The sequence below is a fragment of the Typha angustifolia genome, chromosome 11, assembly GCF_048772165.1.
Source record: "Typha angustifolia cultivar Huaian chromosome 11, ASM4877216v1, whole genome shotgun sequence".
NCBI classification, from domain to species: domain Eukaryota; kingdom Viridiplantae; phylum Streptophyta; class Magnoliopsida; order Poales; family Typhaceae; genus Typha; species Typha angustifolia.
Window position 1 is genome coordinate 3,321,535 of NC_133249.1, and position 16,464 is coordinate 3,337,998.

Here is a 16,464-nt window from a genome sequence, read left to right on the forward strand (position 1 = left end):
ACCTAGCATGCTCTTCTATTATTGCTTCTCTGCAAATTTTTAATTTTACAAGGACAGCAATTTCTTTCTCTCAATTAAACATAGTGAGTACATGGTCTGATATGGTTCATATGCAGCTCATTTTGCTCTTCCTATCCTCTGCGGCATGTTCTGCTTGTCAGATTTTGCTCCAAATATACTAGTTGATTGCATTTTATGTTTAGTTGTGATTTTATCTTTTTACTCCAGAAAGTTGCAGTGGGTTGGTTGGATTATTCATGATTGTCTCTACAATTGATAGGTTGTGCAGTCGTGCAAACTTAGTAACAATATTTTCTTGTGCAAGTGAAGCATCCAATCAAACTGCTGAATGCCACAAGGAGTCGCAGATCAGTTGATGAAATTTATAGTAGGTCCAATCTTTTGGATCGAAAACATTGCAGGAATGAACACAGGAGAGTCCTCAGCATATGTAGAATTTAAGTATATAAGCCTCGCGAGATTCTGATGGTTGTTTGTACCAATTGGAATATATAATCCAATAAGCTTCATCTACCCATTTGTACGGTGGAGAAAGATCCGGAGATGTAGTCCATCCACGTGTAGTTGTCTAAACATGATTAATTTCCATTTCTTTTTTTGCATACATCACTTGCACTTTAATTATTGCAAAAAGAAAACCTCGTCTTTTTAAAGATATTTGCACATTGATATCACCCTTTTTCAGGTTTATTTGCAAAAACAAAAACTACCCTCATGTGGCCTTTTCTCTTGGGAGAGTGGAGTTACGTAGAGTGAAGAGGAGGTTTCCCCGTTTCCCGTTCGAAAGGTCGTAGTGATATGCACAAAACACCCTACATTATTTTTTATTTGTTTTCCCTACCTTTACGTAGTTCCATGTTTACTGTGTTTTGGAGAGTAGGTTCTGGAGTGAACTAGAAGCTTCGGAGAGAGAGAGAGAGAGAGAGCGAGCAGCACTAATGGAGATAGCTCTACATCCATGGAGGCCTTCGTTTTGCGAGGGCCCACCTCCAGGACGAACCCGCTATAGGATTAGGTCGATCGTTGGTCCCTTCGGCCAAGTGAGTACCTTTTTCTTCAGTTTTTATTTTCCTTTTTTTTGGCTCTCAAGCTTCATCTTTGCGGTTTGGGTTCTCTTTTTCTTGGTCTGTCTGATTTGCTTGCTGGCTTAGATTGGTTTCATCCATGAAAGCTTCTACCTTTGGATTTCCATTCTTTTCTGGGCTTTGGTATCGCGTATTTTGACAAGGGCAATCAACTACGAATTAGTCACAAATTTGCAGTTTGGCTTGATTAGACTGATGGAAACTGTCGTCTGTAAACTGTAGTAGTAGATTTAATTCCCTTTTCTTTATGCTCGCTGCCTTGCATTTTGGTAATGCTTGGTTTCTTAAAAATTGTTATTGGAGGTCTAGGCGTTTAGTTGGTGCATTCTTCTTGCTGGATTCATTGTTTATTGTGGTGGAAGCTGATGACAACCTGTTAGTCTACCTATAAGGTTGTTTAATTCAGTGGGGAAATGGATTAAGTATGATGGGCAGTAATCTTTGTGTTCCCTCACCTTTTTGTTTTTCAGAAGTGTATCATCTAGTGGTGTATACTGGTCATCTTAAATGGCCAAATAGGAGATTTGATGCTAATTGTACTAATTATACTAATGCAGAATCACCTAGATCTTATCTTGTTGTTAAGCGTCATTTTTCCTAATAAATTCTTTGTTTAAACTTCTCTATTCCTTCAGTTTACGATGCATCACAAGGGGTTCACAAGAAACAGACTCGCGCATTGTATGATAGCAGGTTCAGGTAAGTATATGCCTTTTGAAGTTAATCTCTTGTGCTGCATTTTCCCCTAACTTCTCTATTTATTTTTTTCTGCAGGCTATTCTAGTATGTGCCCAAGGAGAATCTTTCTTACCAAGACTAAAGACTCTACTCCCAAAGGATATGCATGGAGACCACAGGAGGGAATATTCACCCGAAGGAAATATCAGAGTGATCCTAAAGAAAGAGGAGCAGGAAGTTCTGACATTAGTTGTGCATTTTCGAGTGCTGAATTTGCTAATGAAATTAGAGTTGGTGAAGTACAAGAAACTGCGTTTGATCCAGAGTCAAGATCCTCAAGCAATGCAGCTTTAAGACAAGTAGATAAATTAGAGCATGTTGAAGGACAAAGTTATGAAGTTGAGTTTGATCTGAGGCTGTTAGAGGAGCTTGCTAAAGAAAATTTTACAAGAGGCAACAAAGTATTTGTTGTCCCAAAATTAGCAAAGTCTGATCATGTTATTGAAGTTTTCTTGAACCGTAGCTTTTCTGCATTGAGAGATGAACCTGAAATTCTGATTAAGGGCGCATTCAATGGTTGGAGGTGGAACCTCTTTGTGGAAAAGTTGCAGAAAACAGGTCTTCCAGGGGATTGGTGGTCTTGCCAACTTTATGTACCAAAGGAGGCATACAGGATAGATTTTGTGTTTTTTAATGGTGGTGATGTTTATGAGAATAATGATTCAAGAGATTTTTTTATACCTGTGGAAGGTACAATGGATGAAGGTTCATTCGAAGATTTCTTTCTTGAAGAGACAAGAAAGGAACGTGAAAAACTTGCTGCAGAACAAGCTGAAAGAGAAAGGCTGGCTGAAGAGCAACGGCAAAAAGAAGAGGAGAAGGCTGCAAATGAAGCTGACAGAGCACAAGCAAAGGTTGATGCTGAGAAAAAGCGAGAAGCTCTGCACTGTGTTATGCAGTTTGCCAGGACATCTCTTGAAAATGTGTGGTACATAGAACCTAATATATTCAAAGGCGGGGACAATATAAGAGTACACTACAACCGAAGCTCTCGTCCGCTGGAACATGCCACAGAAATCTGGATTCATGGGGGACATAACAGCTGGAGTGATGGCTTGTCTGTTGTTGAAAGGCTTTTTCCTTCAAAGGAAAATGATGATTGGTGGTATGCAGACGGTACATATTTAAGCTTTGTGTGAAATAAGATTTGTGTCTTTAAGTGTAAGATAACTATTTCAACATAAATACAACAGCCATTTCAAGCTGACTGATAGTATATTATTTATCCTACTTTTTTTAGTACAATCTTGCACTTAAGCTTGTTCCACATTGTGGACTTATGGTCATTTATACAAGAGTTTCCTTACTTTGTAGGTGCTATGGATACTTCAACAATGATTGTGCCAAAGGCACATGCCAACATGCATGCCCTCGACATGCCTTAACATATTTTTAATAAAAATTTAGGATATTTAAAGATGTTTTTAAGTTTTCGGCACGTCAATTTTTGTTTGAATATATGTATTGAAATCTAGATTAGAGTCTTTTATGTTTAGAATATTTTTGTAAATGAATTATTTTTATTAAAGATATAACAATAGTTAAATATATAAATATTATTCAACGCATAATATTATTGAATATATTTATTAAAATTAATATTAATGATTGAATACTCCATAATTAATTGAACATATAATATTATTTGATAATAGTTTAATAATTAAAATTAATGTCTAGTTGAATGTAGAACGAGTAGGGTGAAAAACTTTATTTGTCGGCACAAGGATAACATGAGAATGTTGTATTAAATATTGTCGATAATTTTTAAAACTCATCCATTGATAGTATTGTTTGTTGTAATGTCTCGTATAGTCTTTATATAAATATAAATTTTATAATTCTTTTATGATATAGATATAGATATCGAATATGCATAAAAATGATCAGTGCAGACACATCATAAGTATATGCAAATTATAGATATGGAGTATAATAAATGTGTTGTGGCTCTGATAGATATGATTGATATGATGGTAATGATGATGATAAACTCATATCTTATGAGGACACTTCATGATATCTAAAGTTGATTAATGATGATTGATAGAAACAAAAAAAGTTAAAAATATTGGGTTTCACATGATATCTAAAGTTGATTAATGATGATTGATAGAAACAAAAAAAGTTAAAAATATTGGGTTTCACATGATATATCATGCTTGTTAAGAAATGATAAGTTGATTGATAGAAATAGAAAAAAATTAAAAATATGGGCTTTACATGATAAAAAAAAGTCTAATAGAATATTTTAGATTTACTACTCTAATTGATCCATTTCAGATCAATATAATCGGTTTCAAATATCACGCAATCTGTACTGGAGCGGCACGGTCGGCACGCACTTGTGCAGGTTGGCATGGATTAGCACAGCTCAGCACCGGGGTGTACCATTGGCACACCCCATGCGATGTGCCATGCAACCATCGGTGCGCCATCATCGGTATACTTATTACTAGGAACTAAGACAAGGTGAGATGTTTTTCTTCATAAGAAATGAGTTCAGTAGTCTGTGAACTTCTGAAGGTACAACTTGATGAAGTGCACCAAAAATTGCATCTCATACTAAATTCTGCTAGTATCCTAATGTGGTCTATAAGTGCTTGAGGGATAATAGGTTATGGAGATGACATAAAGATGCTAGATGAATCAAGCAATACTTTTCAACGGAGAAAAGCAGAGCCATGAAACATTCTACTAATCTTCTTGATAAAATGCATGGCACACTAACTGTATACTTGGGAAAATAATTGTGGAATGTCAAGCTAACATGTGTATTAGTTTGTAGCTAACTTGCTTGGTTTAATGATGTCATGTATGTAGTGTTTGAAACTTTCATTAACTTATTTCAAGTTTTCTTATTATATGTCTTTAATAGATATCCACTTGACTTGAAAGAAAGGCAGTCTAACGCTCTAACTCTATTTGTTGAAAAATTGTGAACTGTATTTATTCTATGTTGTGCTCTTCTTTTTGTTTTAGTAGCTTTCTGAACCATTCTTTTGTGCAAAGTTAGTATTTTAATTAATGTCTACCTCCTATGCAGTTGTTGTCCCCAGCTGGGCGATTGTTCTGGACTGGGTTTTTGCTGATGGACCACCGCAGAAGGCAAAACTGTATGATAACAATTGCTTCCAGGATTTCCATGCCATCGTTTCCAATTGTATGTCTGAAGAACTGTTCTGGGTTGAAGAAGAAAACAGAATTTATAGAAAGCTTCAGGAGGAGAGAAAATTGAAGGAGGCTGTGCACAGAAAGGTCAGTCTAAAGAGTATATATTTTCATAAGTTATACTCTGTCTGAAATAAAAATCCTGTGCTTTTGGTTTCAATTTCAATACAAACAAAAGGAACTTTCAAGTCATATTAATCTTTTTGGTTTCCACAGGCTGAGAAAGTTGCAAGGATGAAAGCTGAGACAAAGGAAAGAACAATGAGAATGTTTTTGTTATCCCAGAAACATGTAGTGTATACCAAGCCACTTGAAGTACGAGCTGGAAGCACTGTTACAGTTTTATATAATCCCTCCAACACAGTTTTAAGTGGGAAGCCTGAAGTTTGGTTTAGATGTTCATTCAACCGCTGGACTCACCACAATGGCTCCTTACAACCCCAGAAGATGGGGAATGCTGGGAATGGTTCACATCTAAGTGCAACAGGTGAAAGTTATATGAATACTGACACTTCTTCAGTTTTTCTGTAACATCTCTACATCATTCATGACTTATCTATTTGGATGCAACTTTAACAATTTTATCGTTTTTTTAGTTCTTAAAGAATGTCATATTAGATAATCTTTCATCACTTTATCTATTTGGGTGCTCCTCATATTCCACCCATCACATTGTAGTCCAATTCCTTCCCTCTTTTATGTCTACAAATACTCAACTAGCCTTCACATCTTAGAAATATTATGGTCTTAAGCTGAAGGCATGAAGTGGCATTTCCTTCTCCAGTTAAGGTGCCAATGGATGCCTATATGATGGACTTCGTTTTCTCTGAAAGAGAAGATGGTGGAATTTATGACAACAGAAATGGCATGGACTACCATATTCCTGTTTTTGGGGGAATCCTGAAGGAACCCCCCATGCACATTGTTCATATTGCTGTTGAAATGGCACCTATTGCAAAGGTAATCAGAAGAAGTTTAATATCTTTCTGCTTTTAAAATTTAACTTTCATCCACAAACAAATATTGAACGCCATGATTTAATCTAACATTCTTCAATGAAACAGTGACTATCGATTTTGAAAAATCTTCCAATCTATGATTGGGATTATCTAGCACTACCTGGTTGGATGATATACAAATTGGATTTCAGAATGCTAAAGTGTGTGAATTGAATCCGATTTAACTGATTATTTTCATCTGATAGAAAAGAACATAATCTGGTCTGTTCTAATGATAAACAGGGCTCACTGGTTTTTGTAATTTAAAGTTTCCATGGAAACAAATAACTGATACTAATCTCTAGAGTCTTACTTTGTTTCATATCAACCCCTATAATAATTATAGAATTAAGTCCCTGTGACTTGATAGGCAATGCAATCTCAAGGTCTTCTATTTTCGTAGTATTCATGAAAATCTGCCACAAAATTACATAACGATGAGTAGAAGAAATATCTGCTAAATGAGTGAAATCAGCTATCAAGTGCAGCAGTGAGTATATGTAATGAATGTGTGTTGTTTGAATTTTATGTTGCATAAGTTGTTTCATTGCCTTTTCCCTCATTTCTTTTATGAAATACTACTGTCCCAATTCAGGACTTACATTGGTTATGTCTGTAGTTTGGCTTTTTAGAAAGTGTCATATTTTGATGTTCATGCTTTCTGTTAAGCAAAAGCATTGCTGCTAAAGATATTAATTATATAGACTACACCATATCTTGTGGATGCAAAAGAGCTTTTTTTTTTTACTTCGAGGCACTTGCCAAGAAGCCTAATGTTCCATCTAGGCCTTTAATAAGGGTATGCCACCTAAGACTACCTTGGTAATTGGTCAACATTTATTAACATATAAGCGACGCATACAGAGGAGATGAAAGGGGAAGAAGATGCCTAGGTTCTGTATGCTGCCTTCTATGTTTATGTTAGTGGCCTAGTTTGCTGCATTATTTATTTATGTGCATCTTAAAATCTCATAATTGTACAATTAGGTCCTATAAATGTTTCTAACAGTTTATATTTTCTAATATTTTGTTTAACCATGTGTCAAACCTTGATTGTTCAATAGGTGCATAGTTTGCTTCTTTTGGACATTGTACTACTCTTTCATCAGATATCTTTTACACATCAAATACCAGCCTTATCAGATCAATTTGTTTTTTGTATTTAACTTCATAATTCTCTACTGTCCATTTCCAAATTATTTGTAGGTTGGAGGCCTTGGTGATGTAGTTACAAGTCTTTCTCGTGCTGTTAAAGATTTAGGCCACAATGTTGACATCATTCTTCCAAAGTATGACTGTTTGAACCTTAGCAATGTGAGTTACAGCACTCTCCTTTGATCTGAAGGTTTTCCCTATTTTACCTTTTGTGTGTTGATAAGCTCTTGCTCCTAAATGAGGACATATCCAAATATTTATGCACTATGTGTTTTCTGAATCTTTGTTTCTATACTATTAGGTAGAGTAATATATCTATGCAAACGAAGTTGAGAACTCATACCCCTTAACTGTATAATCTTTTGTTACAGGTTTCTCAAGATCTATTATAGAATACTTGATAAATCTATTTTATGTGAATCGCAGAGCAATAAGGCTCCTAACATCACTTCAATTTTAACTTAATAGATGCCTTTTTCTTTTGAAAAGCATAAGTAGATTTGATTGTAGATGCACTTACTCAAGCTGTATGCTATGACACTCCATACTATTTTTAATTTACCTTTTGATTTAATTCTCTCTCTCTCTCTCTCTCTCTCTCTCTCTCTCTCTCTCTCTCTCTCTCTATTGCTGAACAGAGAGGAAGAGAGGAGAGCGAGGTGGAGAGGTCACCGGAGGAAGACACGGAGTGGGGAGGTCGTTGGGGAGAGAGAAAGATATCCAAAAAAATTGAAAAGAGAGAAAAGGTCTTACCGAGATCGTCGGAGTGTGGTGTCGCTGGATCCATTGGAAGAGGAGCTTGCTGGACTTCTATTTTGTTGGGTCATCAGAGGAGGACTTTGCGCGGGTGTTTTGAGAGATGAGATGAGTTCCGTATTGGGTTGTTTTGGTTGATCCAGTCGATACCTCATTGGGATGGGATTAGGATTGCCAAAAATGGTGGGAACCTTGCTTATCAGAATCACTGATGTTAACATATATCTGTACAATTAGGTCATGGTGATAATTTAGTGGCTGTTTAGCTATGGTAAAGGTTTAGATTTAGTGAGACTATGAAAAGTTGAAAACTATTCTCATTTGGTCTAATCTTTTCAACCTTCTTTCCTGAAGTTGTTTTACTTTGATGAAGGCCTGTCGCCATGTTTGAAGCATGTATATATGAGTATTGACTACTTTGTTTACCATCCATTTTCTTATATGATGACCTGTTATTCGTACAGAAATATTTATATACTTCCTGTTCCTTTTAGATCCTTTAGGACTACTATATTTGAATCTGAATGTTAGCTTTTCCAATTATCTAACAACATTATGCTCTAGTTCTCATTATCTTTTGCTTTTTTTAGAATCTTTTTCAATATGGAAGGGCAAGGTTGCATAAACATCTTGCCCTGCCCAGGCCATTGGTAGGAAAACTGGTATCTTGGATGCATTTTTTTTCTTAACCTTTTCTCCTTTGTCCTTCCATATGTATTTATTGTAAATTATTCCTTTCCAAACATTTTTCCTCTTGTTCATGCATGGCTCGTGCTTAATTACCAGAGTATATTTCGTGCAATGTAGGTGGAGGGCTTTCATTTCCGTCAAACTTTTGCTTTGCGTGAAACAGAAGTTAAAGTTTGGTTTGGAAAGGTTGAAGGCCTTTCTGTTTACTTTTTAGAGCCTGAGAATGGGTAAGTGGCAACATTTTGTTTTACTATGCATCAAGCTATGTTCCTTTTATAGTTTCTCTTTCTTAACATTCTTGTAAGAAAGATTAAGTAACATAATGGTTTATGTTTTTTCTCTCTATCTTGTATCATTAAGTTTATCTTGAAGGTTTAGCAGATTGCTGTCTAGAAATTGGATTTCTCTGCTTTTTAATAGAATTAAATCAACTCATTTTAGCTTTAGGATCTTTTTTATCATGTCTATTTGCAGAAAGAGAGGAGAAAGGTTTTAGGTCAATCTTATTCACTGTGAAACAATACATTACATGAATATATACAAGTTTGAATGAATGAAAAAAAAAGGAAACAAATAATTTACATCAATCCCTGATTTATTTTATTCCTATTTATTCCTGCATGACGACAGGAATAATATCCCTAAAATTTCGGGATTTCCACACTATTCCAGTTATGTTTAAAAAGGATTTCGGAGCCCGTCAAGTTTCCCTTTCAGAAAAACATTGTTTCTTATTATTGGCTATTTTGTGGAGATCACTCAGAGCATCTCCAATGCTTGCTCTATATTTGGAGCCCAATGGCTCCAAATATGGAGCCAAAAATGAAGTAAGAGCCCGGTGCACTCCATATATATTATAATAATAATATAATATATATTATTATATTAGTTATTTTAAATTGCTTAATAGATCATCTTAGCGTTATTATTTTTTTATTAAAAAATATATGGTTAGAAAACTCTCATCGAGATCTTTAAAATAAGATTAATATTCAATAGTTTTAGAAGTAATTTTAAATTACTAAATTTTTAATTAAACGTATTTCAATGATTCCTTGTGCGATATAGGAAGATCCAAGATAGAGAGGTTCATTTTGAGCTTCGAAATACACTAATTAAACACTTATGGAAGAGGCACGAGAATGAAGCAATATAAATTTTTAATGTAATTTTTATTTGATATATTTCATTTTTAATGTATTTCATGTTTGATGTATTTCATATCTAATGTATTTTAATTTTTAATATTTACATTGAGGATAATTTTGAGTAATTATATTTTAGGATACATAATTTATTAGACTCATTTTTATAAATAATAAAAAAATTAAAATTAAAATTAACTCAAAAATAATTTAATATTAGACTCATTTTTATAAATAATAAAAAAATTAAAATTAAAATTAACTCAAAAGTAATTTAATATTAGACTCATTTTAAAGGTCTCGATGAGACCTTTCCAATGGTATTATTTTTGTTAAAAACCGATTAGTAAAACTAATTATATACTCAGTTTAACTAACTAAATTATTTAACAAAGGATACAAATAGAATTAAAATTATTGAATATAACACATATTGGGCAATTTTGGTATTTCAAAAAGTTGATATGACAAGTGGAATCCGGCTCCATTTTTCATGGTGGGGCTCCAAATTTGGAGCCCCACTATTCATGACTCCAAATTTGGAGCCCCATTTAGAGCTCGGTTGGAGCTCCACCGGGCTCCAAATTTGGAGTTTTGGAGCCCGGTTGGAGATGCTCTGAGAACTTGAAATCTTAAGGATCTCATATTTACAATTTTTATAAAAATGGCTATTATAATATTTAGCCCTTATTTTGGAATAAAAGATTGTATTTTAGAATAAGAAAAAAAATTATTCTTGAAGTGAACGAGAGCTTAGGTTACAGGAGTGAGGAGTCACATATTTAGTTAGGCCTAACATGCTTTGAGCCTTCTTCTTTTGTTGAATTCTAGTTTGATATTCTTTCATATATCACTAGGAATTATGCATGAATTCTAAAATCGATTGATCATGAGCGATCCCAATTTGGACCCGCAACTAATATGGTGACTGATTTTGGTCTAGGATTGGCCATATAGGCTGAAAACAATAATATTAGCTGAAATTAATTTTTTTTGAGATTCAGGTTGAATCTAAAATGTATTTAATCTAGTAGACATTTGTAATTGATGTCATTAACTGTTTTTTATTTTTATTTTTAGTTTTTACCCTCTATTTCTCACACACTATCATCCCACTCTCATATTTCATTGAGCTCATCCGACGGCTTATCCGGTGAGCCCCTTCAGCTAGTCCACACTTTGAAGAACTCGAATGAGTTCTTTTTTTCCTCTTTTATTATTGCTATAGAACAACAATTTAAAGAGATCTCTCTCTCTTCATGTTGTCCTACAGTAGTAATTTATGAATATAAAAATTTGTCTAATTCAAGTCAAAATTTATTATAGTTTTGAGTGAATTTTTCTTTAGTTTTAGACTGCATATGTGACTAATTCTTATTTTCTTTTTTTTTTATAATTTTTCAGAAATTTCTTTGCATTTTGAATAATATTTAGTAATTAAAAATAGTCTGACCGATACATATTATTTTTTCTAATGGCCGATCCCGATCGCGATACTGAGTTTCGAGTTTCGGAACCTTGAAATTATATACTCAGAGTTGGCTATAATGCTATATTACCATAATACTTTCACAAGGCATAATTTACTTATCTTTTTTCTTGCATGTTGCTTATTTTTGTGCTTTTTTACTCTTTTTCTAGTGTACATATTATCACAAGTGTCATCCTTGGAAAAATCATTGCGTGAAAGTTGTTATTGATTATTCACTACATATGATGTTGATCATTAGCTAATTATGTAGAGCATTAAGTTCCTAAGTCCCTAGACTATCAAATGTTTTCTTGAAAGCTTAGGTTTTTCTTATTTATACACTTGATCGAGTTTTCATCAAATGCTGTCATATATTCACATATTTTGTTATAGAGCCTTTTAATTTCTCATACAAGAACTTCAGGATGAAATGAGAACATGGATATGCTGGCCAATCCTTTGTGATATCATAGCTGTAAACTAAGTTCGCTTTGCAGATGCGTATGCAAGCAGTTGAATACATATTAATTTGAATGCCATGTTCTTGCATAAAATGGAAGTGAGAAATCATTCTCACACACTGGGATCAGTTTGTATAATCCATCCTTATGATATTTTGTGCAGAATGTTTTGTGTTGGATGCATATATGGAAGGAATGATGAGGATAGATTTCGTTTCTTTTGTCATGCTGCTCTTGAGTTTCTCCTCCAAAGAGGATCTCGTCCTGTAAGTTTCAAGATAAATGCAGGACTCAGGCCATATATTTCTGCTTGTCGATCATCATTCTCATTGAATTATTTAGGCCATCATATATTTGAGTACCATATTTATATGTTGTAAGACATACTTTCTACTATCTAGCTACTTGGTCAGCTGTCTCTAGATCTTTTTACCACCTTTGACATGTATGCTGTAGAAAAGGAAAGTAAATAAATTTCAATTCTTTCCTTTAATTTTAATTAGTTCATTTTCTTTTTTTATTTTCTATTTTGTTTATATAAATGATGGTCCATTCTGTGGACAGGATATTTTACACTGCCATGATTGGTCTAGCGCTCCTGTTGCATGGTTATTTAAGGAGCACTACATGCATTATGGGATGAGCAATGCTCGAGTTATCTTCACTATTCACAACCTTGAGTTTGGGATGCACCATATCAGCAAGGCGATGACATATGCTGATAAGGCTACAACTGTTAGTAATTTACTTGTTTCTTTTCTAAGGAGGAGCTAATTTCTATTGGTTCTATGTTTCACCTGTAATGTATGATGCATGTCAAGGATCAATTGTTTCTATCAGTTAATTGTTTGTCTCGTTTGCAGTTTACAGTTTGTATGGCTTTCATGGCCTGACTCATTGTTGTTGCAGTATGAAACAATTCTGAATAGAACTAAATAAACCACAATTTTTTTTTGCGTTGTGATTTCATACTTTTGTTTGCTTATTTTCAATGACTACAATATTTTGTCTGCAGGTGTCGCACACATATTCAAAAGAAGTTTCTGGACATTCTGCCATTTCTCCTCACCTTTACAAGTTCCGTGGTATTTTAAATGGAATTGATCCAGATATCTGGAATCCATACAATGATAACTTTATCCCTGTACGAAATCTCTCTCTCTCTCTCTCTCTCTACATAGTTTGCAAAAGTGATCACACTTCTTGGAAACCTTTTCCTAGTCAGTGGAAGACTAGAAGCATTATGGACTAGAATTAAGTGTCATTTATATTGCCAAAGACGGGATTAATTTCAAGGTTGTATGCTTTTTGACTTACAACTCTCTTAGAGGTCTCTTAAACAGAAAAAGGTGTCAGTTTAACTGGTGAGAGCAAATAGGATGATTAACATGATTTCGTAGATTTTCTATTAATCATCTAAATAGAGTGTGAATAGGAGGAATTAGGGTTGGAGAGGAAAACAAAAATGCACAAGAGGAAGAATTCAAGAACTACTTTGTTGATGGTACTGAATCATTTTCTTTTAGTCCATTTGATTTATTTCTACTTCATCTTGAATGTTCAAAGTTTAGAGGAATTTTATTTAAGGTATATTTTTTTGGTTGCAAGAGCCAAAATTTCAATCATTGAGGTAGATAATTTTATCTACTGACTGGCTGTATAAAATTTCATGTAAATGCCTTCTTTCATCCATATATACCTCAGTCTTGATATTAGCAACATTATCCTAGTGTGTCAAGGTTCAATGCCAGCTGCAAAATCTGTCAATTCATATTTGGCATTCTCAAATTATAGTTGGGAAAGTTTTGTCAAAGACTCAAAAAGTTGTTTATGTTACCTATATAGTTATTTGGTTCATCTTATTTCAGGTCTCTTACACATCAGAGAATGTTGTGGAAGGTAAGAGTGCTGCTAAAGAAGCATTGCGGCAGAGGCTTGGATTGAGGAGAACGAATAATCCTTTAGTAGGAATAGTTACTCGCTTGACAGTTCAGAAGGGAATTGACCTTATCAAGCATGCCATTTTGCGAACTCTTGAATGCAATGGGCAGGTGCACCCCAAAGCACCCACTTCCCTTCCCCATGAAACCCAAACCATGAGCCACCCTCCATATATTGGGATGTACTTTTACCTTTTCTTGTTATCTGATCTAATTCTTCAAATTTGGACTTTAGGTTGTTTTGCTGGGCTCAGCTCCAGATCCTCGTATACAAAATGATTTTGTTAATTTGGCAAACCAGTTGCATTCTTCACATGGTGACTGCATACGGCTTTGTCTAAAGTATGATGAGCCTCTTTCACATTTGGTGAGATTTCACAACAGACTAACTATACTAGTTAAGATCTAGTTCTTAGATATGTAAATGCTTTGTTATATATTGAACCTCTACCATTACTGTATTCTAGATATATGCTGGTGCAGACTTCATTGTTGTTCCATCTCTCTTCGAACCATGTGGCCTGACGCAGCTTATAGCTATGCGCTACGGTTCCATTCCCATTGTTCGTAAAACTGGAGGTGATAATGTTGCTTTTGTTCTGTTTCCTTATTACTGCTATATCTCCTATCTGTTACTGGCATAAAAGAGAAATTGATTCTGGCATGCATGTTGCTTCCGGAGATATCCATTGGTTTGACGCATATGCATGCTGGTACTGAATATAAACTTTTTTTTTGGTTGACGAAAGGCAATATTGCCATGTTTCATTAAAACAAATAAAAACAGCACACATATTGTATCAACCTAGACTTACCAGTCCAGGGCCAACAAAGCAGTATGTCACCTCACAAACAAAACAAACTTAGCAAAACTACACATCTATCGTGGGGGTAAACTAACAGCTCAACACAAAGTCCACCAGAAAACACAGTACGAACAAAGTAACTAAATATGAACATATATATGGAAATCTAATGTAGTAAACTACATGTAGATGTGCACACTTCAACTATATTAGGCACATCACACCAATGGTACAATCTTTTGCATTCAGGATGATTAGGAAAAATTATTCCTCTTTCCTGCCTGGACTTCATGGTTGAGAGAGAAAAATTGGATCACCTAGTTTGGCCTGTAGACTCTGATGGAAACAACAACGCTGAGCTAGTAGAGCTTCAAGGACTAGCTTGTTTTCTTCTTGGGCCCAAGATCATTCATTGAGCCAATTGCCTACATCTGGCCAAGGTGGCAAATTTTCAGTGCTAACAATATAAGTCAAAGGGTCCATAAGTGTTAGCACCACCCTACTGCATACTGTTAGTGAATTTAGACTGTCAATGGCTCTTGGAGAGATCTGTTATAGTATGAAAAGGGATCCTTGGATTTTCAACCTATATTTTCTCATTCGATGCATGTAGTTCTAAAAAATTCTCACTAAGTATTATGGTCTTGTTTATTGATGCATATGAATCATTTTATCCATGATGACATGCGAAAGTGAAGAATGCAGTGCATCTCATGCAACTATAATGCAACAAAGAAGTTAGAAACTGAAAATGAATGTGACATTTATATTGTTCATTGGATCAATAGGAATTCATTTTTATCACTATTTGCATTTTGTAGGACTTTATGACACTGTATTTGATGTTGATAACGATAAAGAGAGGGCTCAAGCACAGGGTCTTGAACCAAATGGTTTTAGCTTTGATAGAGCTGATTCCGATGGTGTAGATTATGCTCTCAAAAGGCAAGTAGCAAACTTCATCCAGTAAACTCTTTTCCCCCTCTTTCTATATGAATGTATGCTCATGCTATACAAATAAAACAGGAATTTTTCTGGTTACCTCTTTTCCCATAGTACAGAAGACCTTTTCCAATCCTGTATTAGGTCAACCATATATTTCAGTGGCAATCTTTCTTTTCATTACTCACTATTTGATGATCGAAGGGTTATGTTTTTGGCAATTTTTCTTTTCGCAATTTGTCTCTGGTTATTTCTTTTATACAACTAACAAAACATGAATTGCGATTGGCATTTTTGTCTCTAATTTGATATAGATAAAAGATAACAGGCTGATACATATTCAGCATCTGATGTCTTATTCATTGAGTAGCTTTGTCTATATCCTGTGTGAACTATGCAATCTGAGAGAACAGTTTATTTCATAATGGATATTTCAGAGCAATCTCTGCATGGTTTGATGCTCCGGAGTGGTTTAACTCCTTGTGCAAGCGTGTAATGGAACAAGATTGGTCTTGGAATCGCCCTGCCTTGGACTATCTAGAGCTATACCATTCAGCACGGCAAGTAGAACTTGTGCAACAAGGATGATTGCTTTGATAAACAGTTGCTCCGCTTTCTGCAAATCTCTCTACAGGCTTGACATCTTTGTAAACTCGTGTATAACTTACATTTGGGACCATCTGGTTGTTGTTCTTGTATGTAATTAGTTCCAATGTCTGAGTACCAGGTGCTATGGCACTGAAGCTGGGCACCGTCTCAGAGAAGCTCGGCGATATCAGGTGATCTTGTTATACTTGGTGTATATTAAGTTATTTTGAAAGAAAAAGCATGGTTCCATCAGAGAGTTCAGCAATTCATTTATTTCATAGTCTCTGGTGACTAGTGCAATCTTCAGGTAGATTGCCAACCCCCTTTTATTTTTCGCTCTGGGTGCAATCTTCAGCAAACTGTTTGCCATCTTCCGTGTATGGATGGAATGAGCGATAATAATTCTAGAACAGAATGAACAAGGATTCACTTTGTTGTAGTCCTAAGGTGGCTATTTTTTTTCTTTTGCAATTTGTCTTTTTGGTAATTCATGGGTT

At 34.8% G+C, this 16,464-nt stretch overlaps 1 protein-coding gene across 1 annotated transcript; it reads left to right on the forward strand.

The window, feature by feature from the left end:
• Nucleotides 1–877: 877 nt before the first annotated feature.
• On the forward strand, nucleotides 878–16,219 carry LOC140770022 (starch synthase 3, chloroplastic/amyloplastic-like). Its single transcript, XM_073110975.1, has 16 exons — nucleotides 878–1,061; nucleotides 1,742–1,805; nucleotides 1,881–2,960; nucleotides 4,891–5,102; nucleotides 5,232–5,502; nucleotides 5,800–5,975; nucleotides 7,220–7,327; nucleotides 8,732–8,841; nucleotides 11,855–11,957; nucleotides 12,256–12,426; nucleotides 12,707–12,835; nucleotides 13,560–13,742; nucleotides 13,867–13,998; nucleotides 14,099–14,210; nucleotides 15,259–15,382; nucleotides 15,817–16,219. Exons 1-16 carry the CDS (start codon nucleotides 960–962, stop codon nucleotides 15,965–15,967), a joined length of 3,228 nt encoding a protein of 1,075 aa, XP_072967076.1. The 5' UTR covers nucleotides 878–959; the 3' UTR covers nucleotides 15,968–16,219.
• Nucleotides 16,220–16,464: the final 245 nt, after the last annotated feature.

Excerpts from the sequence above, each read along its gene's own strand:
- LOC140770022 (XM_073110975.1), top strand. The coding sequence starts at position 960 with ATGGAGATAGCTCTACATCCATGGAGGCCTTCGTTTTGCGAGGGCCCA. Across the intron at positions 1,062-1,741 it reads TCGTTGGTCCCTTCGGCCAA|TTTACGATGCATCACAAGGG; the intron begins GTGAGTACCTTT and ends CTATTCCTTCAG. Across the intron at positions 8,842-11,854 it reads TTTTTAGAGCCTGAGAATGG|AATGTTTTGTGTTGGATGCA; the intron begins GTAAGTGGCAAC and ends TATTTTGTGCAG.